This window comes from Macrosteles quadrilineatus, unplaced genomic scaffold (assembly GCF_028750875.1).
Source record: "Macrosteles quadrilineatus isolate MER2022 unplaced genomic scaffold, UCM_ALF_1.0 Scaffold_5__1_contigs__length_97177068, whole genome shotgun sequence".
Classification (NCBI taxonomy): Eukaryota; Metazoa; Arthropoda; class Insecta; order Hemiptera; family Cicadellidae; genus Macrosteles; species Macrosteles quadrilineatus.
Genome location: NW_026542598.1, coordinates 58,148,565 through 58,162,668, shown reverse-complemented (window position 1 = coordinate 58,162,668; position 14,104 = coordinate 58,148,565). Strand labels below are relative to the sequence as shown.

Sequence of the window (14,104 nt, the reverse complement as noted above, 5' to 3'; positions counted from 1 at the left end):
TCCCCATAAAATAACGGAAAAATGGGATTTTCCCAAAAACGGCCCAAACGATTTTGATAAAAATTTAGTATGTTATGGTCCTTTATATTCTGAACAAAATTGTGCAAATCCCATTTCTGTAAAAATTACGGTTTAAAAGTTATTTTAAATTATGTTATTTTCCCATAAAAACCCCATAAAATAACGGAAAAATCGGATTTTTCCAAAAATGGCCCGAACAATTTTAATAAAATTTAGTATGTTATAGTCCTTTAAATTCTGAACAAAATTGTACCAATTCCATTTCCGTATATTTACTCTCACCGCTTACACATGATAAAGGTTGTTGACAAACTTATGGGAGAAAGTATGTGTCAGAATGCTGATACCGTTTATTTTTTTTTTAAACAGAAATATTATTAATTTAACTTGTTTAGTTGAATTTTAATTTAATTGTTGAAAATTTATTGAAATTTATTTAATGTTTGAAAATTTATTGTTTTTATTTATTGAAATTTAATTGTTTAATTGGAGTAAGTTTAAATCTAAACTGATCATGAATAAACGACAAACTTAGGATAGAATTGCATCTTATTATATGGTAACGATAAGAAAGAAATCAGTTTTTCAGGTAACCTCGGTCTTATACAAACAACGACAACGACTTCGCCGCGAAACAATTGAATACAACTGCCTCAGCCTGTTTTACACAACCGTTTAGTTGGATAACGCCCGCCACTGGCCAGCCCACAACCACAATCGAACCAAACAGTTGTTGTAGAGCGTTGCGTTTAGCAGTCGCGCAGCTGTGGATAACGACAACGACAACTCCCTGAAAACGTTGTCGACAACTGCCAGCTCTACACAACCGTTTAGTTGTGCAACGTCTGCCGTGCCACAACCGTTGTCAAACAACCGTTGCGTTGTTTTCGCCCCACCTCTTGACAGAAGCGACAGAAGGACCGGAGGCCTTGACATGGCATGTGCAGAGTACAGCAGTCAGTGTTAGGCAACTGAACTAGGTTGGTCTGACACATGTTCGCAATAGGCCTACTGTAATTATTTATTAAAGATGAGTTTCGATGAGAAACGCTTGATCAATAAAAGCATTTTGGTTTTATTTATTTATTTAACAACTTATTTTAGTAGTGCAGACGTATCCATTGTACGAGTTGTCACACAAGGATTACTACAATATTACAATGAAGGAGGTGATCATAATCTTCTGCAGCTAGTGCCAATTCTATAACAGAAATTTCTCCGTCACTATTGCTGGAAGTCATAATCGCTCTAACGGAAACCCCGTTACAGATAATTTACTTGTGAACAATGACAGTGTCTGTCGTCCACTGGCGTTTGGCGCTCAAAAACGACTGAATTGAGTGGACCGAACTGACACAGTGTGTGAGAAAACTGCCGGAACTGAGCTGACTGACCTGAGCGGACCCAGTGTGCGACGTGCCTTATGCTCATAAAAAACTCACCGAGTGCCGGTTTTCCAACTGTTTGATCTTGGTCTCGTACTCTGCTCTCATGTCAGCCATTTCCAGCGTGTGCTCTTCTACCAGCTGCGACATTTGTTGTTGGTACTTGCTGGTAAACTGGCGTTCCAGTGCTGCCAACTCTGGTGGCCAACTTGACTTTTCCTCGCCGACATCACCTGTTTCCACCATCGCCTAAAGTGACAGACAAGTTGTAACAAAGCCTAACATAGCACAGGCCACAGCTAAGAGGCAAACACTAAAGGCCTAAAGCCAAACATATATTTTGACATGGCCTAACCATGTCCCTGGCAAATAGAACCAAACACTAGCTAGCACGAGTTGTAACAAAGTCTAAGATAGCTCTGGCCATAAATAGAGCCAAACATTGGTTGTGACAAAGCCTAACATAGCCCTGGCCGCATATAGAGCCAATCATTGGGTGTAACAAAGCCTAACATAGCCCTGGCCTTATAATAGAATCAAACGTTGGCTGTGAAAAAGCCTAACATAGATAGCCCTGGCCGCATATAGAGCAAAATATTAGTTGTGACAAAGCCTAACATAGCCCTGGTCATATAATAAAGGCAAACATCTGTTGTTTAATGTTTTCCAACAATGTAACCTTGCAATTTGTAGAAATAAAGTTTCTTGATTCTTGTGACAAAATCTAACATAGCCCCCTGGCCATATAATAGAGCCAAACAAAATTATGAAATAATGAATTTATTTCCTCCAATAAAAACACAAAATGAATAAGTACAAAAATTACTTTGAAATTCATTGGGTGTGATGAACATTGGCTGTGATGTAGAATCATCATCATTACTTTAATACTTCAAGCGACGCACATCAAGGTGTGTATTTTAAGCTAAATATACAAATGCGAAATGAGTGTAAATGGAGATGATGAGTGTAAAGGGGGAATTAATTGATCTGCGTAGCTTTGGTACTGACAAATCTGTTTTGATTTCAATTTAATCCAGAATCACTTATTTAAAGCCTAATGATTAGGCACCTTTTGGTTGATATGGGATCACTGTAACCACTCAGCTTTTAAGTTAGTTGAATAACATGGTCCTAGCTAAAGACTAGAGTTAGTAACACTTGAAGTATAAGAGTCAACATTTTTCAACCCAATCACAAAGGGGAGATTGCTCAACAGTTGCGCCCCCATCCGAATTGATAATAAAAATAAGTAATTAAATTCTGGTGAAAAACAAAATGTGCATCTAGTGAAAATCTGTGTGTATTGTTAGAGTGAGATACCATAGCACACAATTTAAACTTTGAATTAAAAATCTAATGTGTTCAATAGGTTTGCTTTTTTGTGACTATGAATTTGGTGGTGTGTTTAGCCTACATGAGACACTTCTCTTAAAACATTAACCATGGTGATTAATTTGTATTTATATTTACCATTTCAATAATTTCTCAAGTTTTTCAGTCTGAATAAAAATTAACTTAGTCTGGCCTATTTCTTATTTTGGTTGTCCTTAAATAATCCAAAATCATTGATAATACAACAAATAACTACTCGTACTTGAAGAGATAATAATGGTTGGTGTACACCATGACATAAACATTTGTTCACATAAATTCAATTTATGGCAAGCACACTATATTGATCACATTTCACTGTTAACTTAACGAAAAAATTTTTTTAATATTAAAAAACACACACTTTTTCTTCACAAGATGATTAGTGTTACATAGGTTACTGAACTGAGCTATACTCGGACTGTTTGACCCCAAGATGAGGAACCAATCAAATTAAAAGATAAAAGATTAACAGAGATATGTGTTTAAATTTTTTTCCCAGTATTCATCTTGCTAAGCTGTTTGAAGCTGATTTTTTACTTGCAAATGTATCTGACAAAAAAAACATCTTGAAAGTGTACTAAGTGTGGATTTTAAAGAATTATTTTTTTTATATAAGCCTCACTAAAAAGTATTGTGTAAAGAATGAAAATCTTTCAATATTTGAAAGATTGATTAGAACTAATTTTGTCAATATAATAATCTTAAAAATCTTTGGAATGTTTAATTAAACATACATAAGACAATTTGACATTTTAAGGTAACAAAAATATACGAGTTTAAAGACATAAGGGGGTTGGAAATTGTGTCTTCTACGTCAGAAATGTTTTGTGATTTTTATGAGGTAAAAATGTCAAAACCGATTAATTTATAAACATTAAAGGTTGAAACAAATTCTATGTCTACAAAATCCTACATGAAATTTTAAGTTAGAAAATTAGTCTAACTCAACAGAGCACATTTTATAAACTAAATATACTAGTCCTTACACTACAAAAATAGGTGAAATCTGCGGATGGTCTACAAATACATACAAGTGTTTTCACTTCTATTTTTTGGGGGTTATTTGGATTACCATACAGTATTGGATACCGGTATGCCACCAAATACCAAAATATGGTTTTTTGTACAGGATGAGGTAAACACAACTTACTTTTCCACAAAGAGACGGCAAAAAACATTTTAAAATATGCATTTTCAGGGAAAAACCATAAAATCACATGACCACTAGAAACTGTAGAAAATTTCTTGTACTACAGTGATATGATAAAGCCCAGATCAACTCACACTCATCTGGACTGACACAATATGTGACCTTATCCAGCTCCAAAGAAACTGACGATTTGACAGGAAGCATTTGTTAAGCTCATTTAGATCTTCAACCTTAACTGCAGGCTTTTAACAACTCAGTTTTATTGGAATTTATACAGAACTAATTTTAAGGAAAATAAATGAATAATTCGGTCAATATAATCTTAAACCAATTTAAAGTATGCATAGGGTAGGTAAAAAATAAGTGTTTTGAGTGTAAATAATGAAGGTACTTTAACAATCAAACGGTTTGATCTGATAATGTGTATTTTCCACAAAAATTACAAGTTTGGTAAAAAGATAAATACCATTACGTCTTGAAAGAATCCTTACACAGATTGAACAATGAACAGTATAAAAATAATTCAGAAATATTTTCTAAAATAATAGTTTGTAAACCAATATTTAGGCCTACATGTTAGGAAACCTTCTTCACTTGTTTGGTCAAAATTTAATAGAAATTCGACAGATTTTCTGAGAGCTACTGAACCAAGACATACAATTTGTATAAACAGTGTAGCATAGAGCACAAGGGCCTAGATTTTTTAGGATTTTTTAGGATTTTTTGAGAGGATAGCAGGCTTACCTGAATGGGAAAGAGTCCAAACTGGCACAGGAAACACAAAACAAAAAAAAACAAAACAAAACTCAGTGTAACAAAATATAGTGTAAAGTTTTGTTTTGTGTTTCCTGTGCCAGTTTGGACTCTTTCCCATTCAGGTAAGCCTGCTATCCTCTCAAAAAATCCTAAAAAATCCTAAAAAATTTGTATAAACAATGTTTTTGCTTTAGAAACCCTAAATGAAATATGCACCTAGCAGGTACTTGGACACTGTGTATGTATTATGCACGTTCTTATGTACTAAACTATATATTTGAGGATGAGGACAATAAATTTAGGCTAGGCCTAATTATGAAGACTACTTCCATGTAGAATAGTTTGCTAAAAGATAACCAAACCGACATTGAACATTTTATTGTCAAGTAGAACAATAAAACGACACAAACAGTTAGTTTATCCATAGACTAACCAACATAAGTAGATTTCTCATCCCATTGTAAATTTTGAAAATTTGTGTCTAGTTCATGTCCGGTGACACTGATTGCTTGTGTTGCAAAGTTTTGACTAAAAAAAAAAAACAATAGGCTACCATACAGACGGGTAAACTAACTTGAAAAACATTAAATCACCAATAACATTATTTTCAAACAGCCAAAATATAGGTAACTGATCACTGACATTTTTTAAAACTTAATATTAACAATTAAAAACAATGAAGTATCGCAAAGTATAAAAAAATAAATAATGTACCTTCAATCAGGATCTATTCTTTCCTCAGCAAACGATAAAAATCCTCCTATTCACATTATTGGACACTATTATAGCCTAAAACTTTGTGTTAGCATTTAATGCAAGACACAGGATCAATTTTCAACCCTATTATGAGCTGGGTCATTGAAGGATGGCCCTATGTCTGGCCATAGCCACATGACTCATAGGGCAAAGTACACTGACTGTTCCTAATTAATGCTTCAAGCAAACAAATGCCTCACTGTTTACTTAACCTTTCAGAATCACAGTACAGGGTGAATGTTTGACAAACAAATGTTTCAACAGAGGAATTTTTGGTATTGAAATACTTTATTGTATTACGAAACAGATTTTACTGGAAAACTTTGTTCGGGGTGCGAATGGGGACCCCTATTTCTGTAGTCTGTGTTAAGGGTGGATATAATTTTGCCATAATTTAGAATTTTGTTTAGTATTCCTAGTTTCAAGAAGAGTAAATAATTAAGTAGGTTTACTTTACGTTATGTTCCTGAAGAATGTTTTACATAAACTGTGCTCCTGAGGATGCCACACATTGTGGCAAAATGTGCATCGAGCTTCAATATTCTACAAGAACCAGTCAAACATAAGGTAAACCTACTTAATTTAGAATCATCTAGTGAAAATGTGAATGATGATGGTAAATCATTGTAAATTATTTAAAGCAGAATCTGATTTTATCCTAAGAAATTGAAATTTCAACATTTTTAACTATTTCTATTGAGTAGACGAAATACACAATTATTTAAAGCAATATTCTCATAAAGCTTTGCTCCATAGTTTGGTAATTCACTTTTGTATTATCACAGAAGAAAAAACAAAAAACAGCCACTGGTAATAACTGACAAAAGCACAGTTTTCTGGTTTGAAAATGTTTTTTTGGTTAATGGATAATCATAACAATTACGTACCCAAGTTATGTTACTAAACATGTACTGAACAAAATACAATGATTTTACCTACCTTGATTTGAAGCTCTAATGCACGTAGTATCTCTTTTCGAACTTCCTCAGTTAAAATGTGTAGTTCTTGATGCTTATTTTGCTGAAAATAAACCTTGTTAAATACGCATATTACGCTAACTTTCAAGATAAAAAAAATTCAGAATAAAGATCAAATTATGGGCCATAGCGTAGTTTGAAATAAAATTGTATCTTAGTTGGTATACATTGATCATAAGGTTTAAAAGTAGGAAAAATCAGGTAACTTTATTAGCATTGTGACAAATCCTGATGGGCAGAATATTTATTTGTTTTCTCATTGTGTTTAAATATTCAAAAAGTCTGGATTACACCAAGAGATTTGAGAACAAAATTTACAGTATAATAGTAAAGATAAATTATTATTGGTGTGACTATAAAAAGTTGATAAATCCATGAGTTGTGATAAGAATTTCAATGATGAAAGATGTACGTAAGTTAGGGACGTTCACTAGTCTGGCAGTTTATTTCTCATTGCGGACTACTGCGGCCCCTGAAATAGCCTATTGTGTTCTCTGACCACCAAATATTGACCTAAGATACTGTTTTCAATACTACCGAGTGATATTATACTGGATTGTTAAACTATCAGGTTACCTGCAAGTATTCATTAACCTCGTGCAATCTCCTAACATCCTCTTGCAGCTTTTCAATTTGCTTCTTATATTTTGTTTCCATTTTAATTTTCTCCTCCATAATCGTGTCTATCCTGGTAGTCAATTCAATTTCAAAAGCTTGCTTCATGTTTTCAACCTCTTTTTTGTGGGCCCTTTGCAAATTAAATTTCATCTGTTCAACATCTTTACTTTTTTGTTCATTCATCACATTTTGTTTTCTCAAAAGCTCTTTCTTGTCATGTTTCAGTTGATCTATGTATTTTGATTTTTCTTCAAGTTCTTGAGTTAAAATTACTTCGTTTTTCACTCTGATCACTGAGTTTTCCACTTCTTTGTTAGCTAGTTCTTCATACCTTCTCCACAGTTTATCAATTTCTACTTTGTGCGCCTCATTCAGTTGTGCTTTGATCATTTCTATTTCGTCATCCTTCCTCTTCAACTCTTGAGCAACAATTTCCTCTCTAATCTTGTCTAGTTCCAGTTCATAATCTTTTCTCACTTCTTCTTTAATCTGGTAAACTTTTAACTCCAAATCTTTACTGACGTCACTAGACGGGTACTTGTCTCCAAGCTCTTGTATTTTTTCTGTGTAATACTGCTCAAGTGTAATGCCAGATTGTTTCGACCTCAGTTCTTCACCATTCATCAGATTTTTCTGGCACATCTTGCAAACGGATTTAGTCAACCGCACATCACAATTTGACGTCACAGAATCCAGTTCAACCTTGTATTTTTCTTTCATATTCTCTAACAACTCTTTCAAATCAGAAATTCGTTTCTCACACCCCTTGTGCAAACTCTCTTCGCTTTCCCTGTGGAACATACAAATCATTTTAAAGAGACAGCAAACTAAATACTATTACCAAGTTGCTTTACGGCACAGAAAACGTACTACTATAACCCAGAATGCCAACCGCATGGTAAAAAGCATTAAGTGTTTTGAGAGAGCTTTGCCTGTCAATCCGTAGATAGCGCCACCAGCGTTGCTATGCTATTGCATGGCAACGCTGGTGGCGCTGCCTACGGATTGACAGGCAAAGCTCTGTCAAAACGCTTAATGCTTTTTACCATGCGGTTGGCATTCTCGGTTATAGTAGTAAGTTTTCTGTGTTTACGGCTAGCTTAAAAAATTTTTATGTTTTTTTATAAAGCAAATTTGAAGTAATAACCATAAGTAATAAATTATGAGTCTTTGTTTTGATACACACTATTTTATCGGATATCTTCTAAAAACTAAGATTAGAAACAATTTTTTTAACCCTCCGAGTGTTATTTGTCGCTGCAGCGACACATAACACACTTTGTGTAGTGTTTTGTGTCGCTGCAGCGACTCACAAACACTGTTTACGGCGAAGGCTCTATGACTGACAAAATCGGATTGAACTGGATCGAGTTAGGTATCGTTTTATTTGACAGATTCAGAGCTTTCTCCGGAGGTCTGTCTCTAAGCGCTATTCATTTTAGTTCCGAAAATATTGTAGCAGACAGCTGACGTGCGTATTTGTAAACAGCTTGGTTAACCTCGGACAGATGACTGATGTGTTTTATTACGTTTATTATTGTTTTAGTGTTAAAAATCAAAAGTAGTGATATACGTGGTGCATTATAAGAAGATTTAAGTGATTTTGAAGGGCTGGTTTGATAATCCTGAAGAAGTAGGTAGTGATATTGATGTAAATTATCAGCCAGATTCCTAGCTATGGTTAGGCTATGCATTCTTAGCTAAACGCTATGTACTGAAATCTGTTTTTTGCCCATAACTTATTTATTTGTAAATCTACTTCCTTATATTATTATATATTTGTAATCCTCATAAAATTTAGAACAAAGTGGCTATTTTCAAATATTTATAGGCCTATAATTTATACAATTTCATTGAGCGCGAACTTATTTTTTTTTGAAAATTTTCCAAAATATATTTTTTTTACCTAAAAATTTTTTTTGAAACAAATGTTCCTTATGTTCTATGTATAATATTGAAGCCCATGATTTTCCAAACAAAATGGTATATAGAACAGTATAATTAACATTGTTTTCAAGCTTCTCAGATCCGTTTTAATAAAACCTTGCAAATGAGCAAAAAATAGGCAGACATTAAGGCTAAAACAAGGGACACTCGGAGGGTTAAGAGGTTGCCTCTAATGACCTAAATAAATTATGTCTTAAATAAATTATTGGCCATATAAAGAATGTTGGCAGTAAGGTGACACTACATGGTCCCAATGTCAGACAGCACTGCTAGAACAAACGTTGAACTTACATTTGGTTAGGTGGCTCGTCCTCGTACAGGTCCACAATGTTAGCCACATCGGATGAGCAGCTAGACATGGACACTTTGCTGTTGTGCTGTGATTGGCTGTAGATCTCCTCAGAATAGCTGCAAAGTCATAACATCAGTTGATGAGGTTACCAGGAGTGAGAAATACTGACATTTGGCTTTGATTCAAACAAGAAGTGCTTATAGTGCTCGCCTTCAAATTTGAAGGTCGCTGGTTCGATTCCAAGCTTTATCGGACCAGACCTAAATGCTATTTGTCATTGAGCTATCAATCAATGAGGCTTTTTAACGACAAGTCGAGGTTAGATAGAAACAAGGTCAGGATTTGGATCGTTCCCTTAAAAAAACTTTAATAAATGCCACCACTGGCGTAGTTACACAATAAAGACAAGAAAAAAAGGCAGCAGGTCGGTTGCGTCGCTTTTTGTAATGAGTAGAAGTACTCCACATGTGATTTTCATGGTCATAGGTGGACTGGGTTGTGTTGAGGTTTCAAAATAAAAGGGATTTGGTGTGATTATTAAAGTAGATATCAACAGTCTTTAACGTACCAAAAAAGAAAAGGAAAGTTCAAACTCATCTACTTCCAAACTAAAATGTAATAAAATATAGAGCTGACTCATGAAATAGCTATTAAACATTCATAATTTCAATTCTATACCAGTTTACAACATTTATGTTTGGGCTGATAGTATAAGATCTGAACAAAACGGGTTTCTAACCCTTGATCTAACAAACTATATAGGTAGCATAGTTTAGAAAACTGTTGGTAGTTGAGGCTACACCTACATAAACTATCTTCCAAAACTAAAAATTTGATGTTATATTTTTCAGCTCCTTGATTAAATTTTAAATTTCACACTGGGTGATTCTGTACACAATATTTTGTAAAATTTAGAAATGATTCTTATATAAATCAGAATGTTTGTAAACATTTTGGATTGACACATAAGATCACCTAAATGTTTTCCGCTATGGGCTACAGCTGGTAAAAATATTTAGAATTTATCATCAATAAATAATTTTGTATGAATAATAAATCATAATCAATGATTAACCAGGACCATTGCTTGAAAGTTTTATTTTGTGTCATATTAAGCATTAAGGAAACATAAAGAAAAAACTCTAAAGCAATAATTTTTGGTGTTTACAAATATTGTTTATAAATATTGTAATCAGAGAGAAAAGAATTTGTTAATAAAAATAAACACATTTGCCTTAAAAAATAAGGTTGCCCATACTACAGAAAAAATATACACTTAAAATATAAAATAAATGTAACAGCTAAGACTGATTTATTTGGATGTTTGCCATATATATGATTTTCCATTGTAATCATTGAACCTCTTAATGTTTTATGTATATACAATTTTTGTATTACATAAATAGCTATTGGATACTGAATAGTTGTTTAATGGTCAAAGATTATATAAAGTAGGCAATGTCACAATAAGCTTTGGTTGACACAATGAATATAAACCCTTTAAAAAGCGCAATGCCTTTGTAAAAAATTCAGTCTGGAAATATTTGAATTTATGACAGTTCCCACAGCGGCCACTAGGTAGACTATCACGAGCACGCGGCCAAGTCAGCTGACTGAGTGAGACAAAGAATTGGCTTAGAGAGAGAGAGAGGATAGAGTAGCGTGGCCACCGCGCGAGTGTTCGTAGCGGCGGCAAAATTACAGACTGAATATTTATCCTTATAAGCATTTCGCTTAAAGAGTTTGTATTCATTGATTGACACACCGGACCTGGGCCCACCCTCTCATACCATTTTATTTCATCAAGATAGGTTTTTTTAAATTTTTATTTGGATACAAAATGAATAATTTATATAGTTTTCAAAAACTCTATGGAGTCAAAATCAAAAATCAAATCAAAATTTCTTTTATTCCGTATGTGATTCCGAGTGATCAATGGTAGATATCCAGGCAACATATATAATCCTTACTGTTTTTCTAAGTCGGCACATTTTTTTTCAAAGTAGGTACGTAACTCCTCAACTTCTTTCCTGTGTTTCTGTTCAAGATCTTGGCGCAAAGCTTCAACATCTTCAGAAACAACTACAGAATTGTTGCTTTGCAGTTTTACCAGCCAACTTTTGGCTAAACTCAATTCTGTTTCGTGATCTTTTACCAGCAATTCCATAGCAGATCTGAAAATGAAATGAGCATAATTATTCAAAATCAAAATAAACACACAAAATAATAATTTAGAAGCAAAAAAGTAATTTATAAAAACTGTTTTATTTTAACATGTAATAGTCATAATTTTAAAAGAATCAAACATGAAACAAAGGTTAAGTTATACACAGCCGTTTTCGAGATCTTTCTGCAAGCAAGCATACATACATACATACAGGGTGAATAAAAAGTCAAGACCCCCTCATCTAATATTTTTCCAAGTAAATATACAGAGATATCCTTTTGGTGGTCGTGCAAGCTTAGTAGGAAGTTTCATTTTATGATTTTGAAATTTTTGAGTGTCCCTCCAAAAGGGGGGATTTGGGGGGTAACTCAAATATTTTAAATCTAAACCCCCTTCAAGTGACATCTAATTTTGAAGTGTTTACAAAAACTTAAAGAATGGTGAAAACTAGAGGTCGATATCTCTTCTCTATCCAAAATGGTAGCCTGTCAAATGTTGTAGAAAATCAATGGTAAAATTGGTTGGTAATGGCTACCATTTTGGATAGAGAAGAGATAGCGAACTCTGGTTTTCACCATTCTTTAAGTTTTTGTAAGCTCTTCAAAATGAGGTGTCACTTGATGGGGGTTTACATTGAAAATATTTTAGTTACCCCCCAAATCCCCCCCTTGGGGGGACACTCAAAAATTTTAAATGTAAACCCCCATTTTTTGACACTTTGTTTTGAAGTGTTTACAAATACTTAAAGAATGGTGAAAACTAGAGGTCGCTATCTCTTTTCTAACCAAAATGGTAGCCAATATTACTATTACGAACCAATTTTACCATTGATTTTCTACAACATTTGACGGGCTACCATTTTGGATAGAGAAGAGATAGCGACCTCTAGTTTTCACCATTCTTTAAGTTTTTGTAAGCTCTTCAAAATGAGGTGTCACTTGAAGGGGGTTTACTTTAAAAATATTTGAGTTACCCCCCAAATCCCCCCTTTTGGGGGGACACTCAAAAATTTCAAAATCATAAAATGAAACTTCCTGCTAATATTGCACGACCACCAAAAGGATATCTCTGTATATTTAATGGGAAAAATATTAGAGGGGGGGGGTCTTGACTTTTTATTCACCCTGTACATACAAGCAAACATTGCTCGTATTAGAGTATAGGATAGGTTCTACTGTAGGGGTTATCTTACTTGTGTTTTTTCTCAAGTTCATCCTTTTCATGCTCCAACAGCTTGATACGGCTTTGTAGCTCCAGCAGAGTACAACTCTTGTCTAACTCTGCTTGCTGAACTTTCAGAGTTTTCAGGACTGCATTGTGGGCATCAACCAGTCTTTTCTTGAGGCAAAACAATGACTTTATGCAATGCTCGATCAAGAGCCTTGTGAACTCTGGAAACAAAGTAGGCTATTCAAAACTTCAACTTTTACAACAGGGTGAGGGATTGTAGTGTCAAAGTCAATAGTGTAATTTTTTTGTTACAAAGTTATAACTAAAAAATAATAGTAATGAAAAAAAATATTTATTTTTTGCTAAGTATAAAATAAAAAGTTACTTCTAAAATCTCTTAATGGAAACGTGTACGCTGTACGTCCACAAGGTGTATCCCAGAGTTTTAACATAGGCAAAAAAAAAATTAAATATAGACTGTCAGCCGTGCTGTGGTTACCATAGATTCTGGCGCACACCGCTGGGAGCGCCGTGTAGTTACATAGCGTGAAAGCCGTAACTACATGGCACTCCCAGCGGTGTGCGCCAGAACCTATGGTAACCGCAGCACAGCTGTCGGTCTATATTTAATTCTTTTTGTCTATGGTTTTAATAAGATGAACAACTGTATGTGTAGCTGTCTTCATAATTTACCTTTATTTGAAATTTTAAACCCGTCAGTTCAGTCCTTTGTTGCTAACTCCTTGTTGCTGCTCCTTTGCTAACATTTACCAGAAAAAAACACACTGACATACAAAAACCCCCTAGTGATGAGTCGGTTGCTGATTTTATCAGTTTATTTTATTTTTTAATCAGTTGGTTTTTTTCAGTTTTTCCCCTTTAATTACTTATGTAAGTAGAATTTTCTCTATTTTATTGCAAAAAGGTAGTAAAACAATTGTTTGTTAATTATTGTTAATTGGATTAGAGTGAGATTGACCAAGGCCCCACTAGAAAAAACAGGCGATGCTGCAGGATCCATGACGTCACACTAGTGGATAGATTTCATTGATAAATTCATTGCCATCGCCATTCCCATATGTTTTAGGTAAATAAACAAGCTGGCTGTTTGTAAGATTTTAATGGTAAGAGTTTAGTACAACTATCCACCACTGTGACGTAGTGTTGCGCTGCCCGTGCTGAAGCATGGCCTGTTTTTGTAGTGGGGCCTTGGATTGACTTGCTAAATTTTAAGGGCATATGCCCCTAAAACAAGCATATGTTTTTAATTAAACGAGCATATGCTTCAGAAGATCTAGAAAAAAAATGGAGATCTGCTTGAGAATTTGACGATGGAGCAGGCATTCAAAATATATATATTTAAAGAATCCAAGTGTTAAGTAAAATTTGTGAATTTAGATTTATTGATCTTGTAATTGTTAATTGAAAGTACCTGGGGACCGAGACATGGCTCGGTGTAGTTTGTTTCGATTGTAAAAGCAATAAAAG

The 14,104-nt window shown here is 34.1% G+C and overlaps 1 protein-coding gene across 6 annotated transcripts in view; it reads right to left on the bottom strand.

The window, feature by feature from the left end:
* LOC128995421 (A-kinase anchor protein 9-like) overlaps positions 1-14,104 on the bottom strand; it is an 85,887-nt gene that overhangs the window by 45,154 nt on the left and 26,629 nt on the right. For all 6 annotated transcript variants that reach the window (XM_054420430.1, XM_054420432.1, XM_054420434.1 and 3 more), the window contains exons 11-16: positions 12,639-12,837; positions 11,250-11,453; positions 9,279-9,395; positions 6,999-7,830; positions 6,385-6,465; positions 1,464-1,655 (exon numbers count right to left, since the gene is read on the bottom strand). In XM_054420430.1, coding sequence (XP_054276405.1) covers positions 1,464-1,655; positions 6,385-6,465; positions 6,999-7,830; positions 9,279-9,395; positions 11,250-11,453; positions 12,639-12,837 — 1,625 coding nt within the window. The remainder of the gene's footprint in view (positions 1-1,463; positions 1,656-6,384; positions 6,466-6,998; positions 7,831-9,278; positions 9,396-11,249; positions 11,454-12,638; positions 12,838-14,104) is intronic.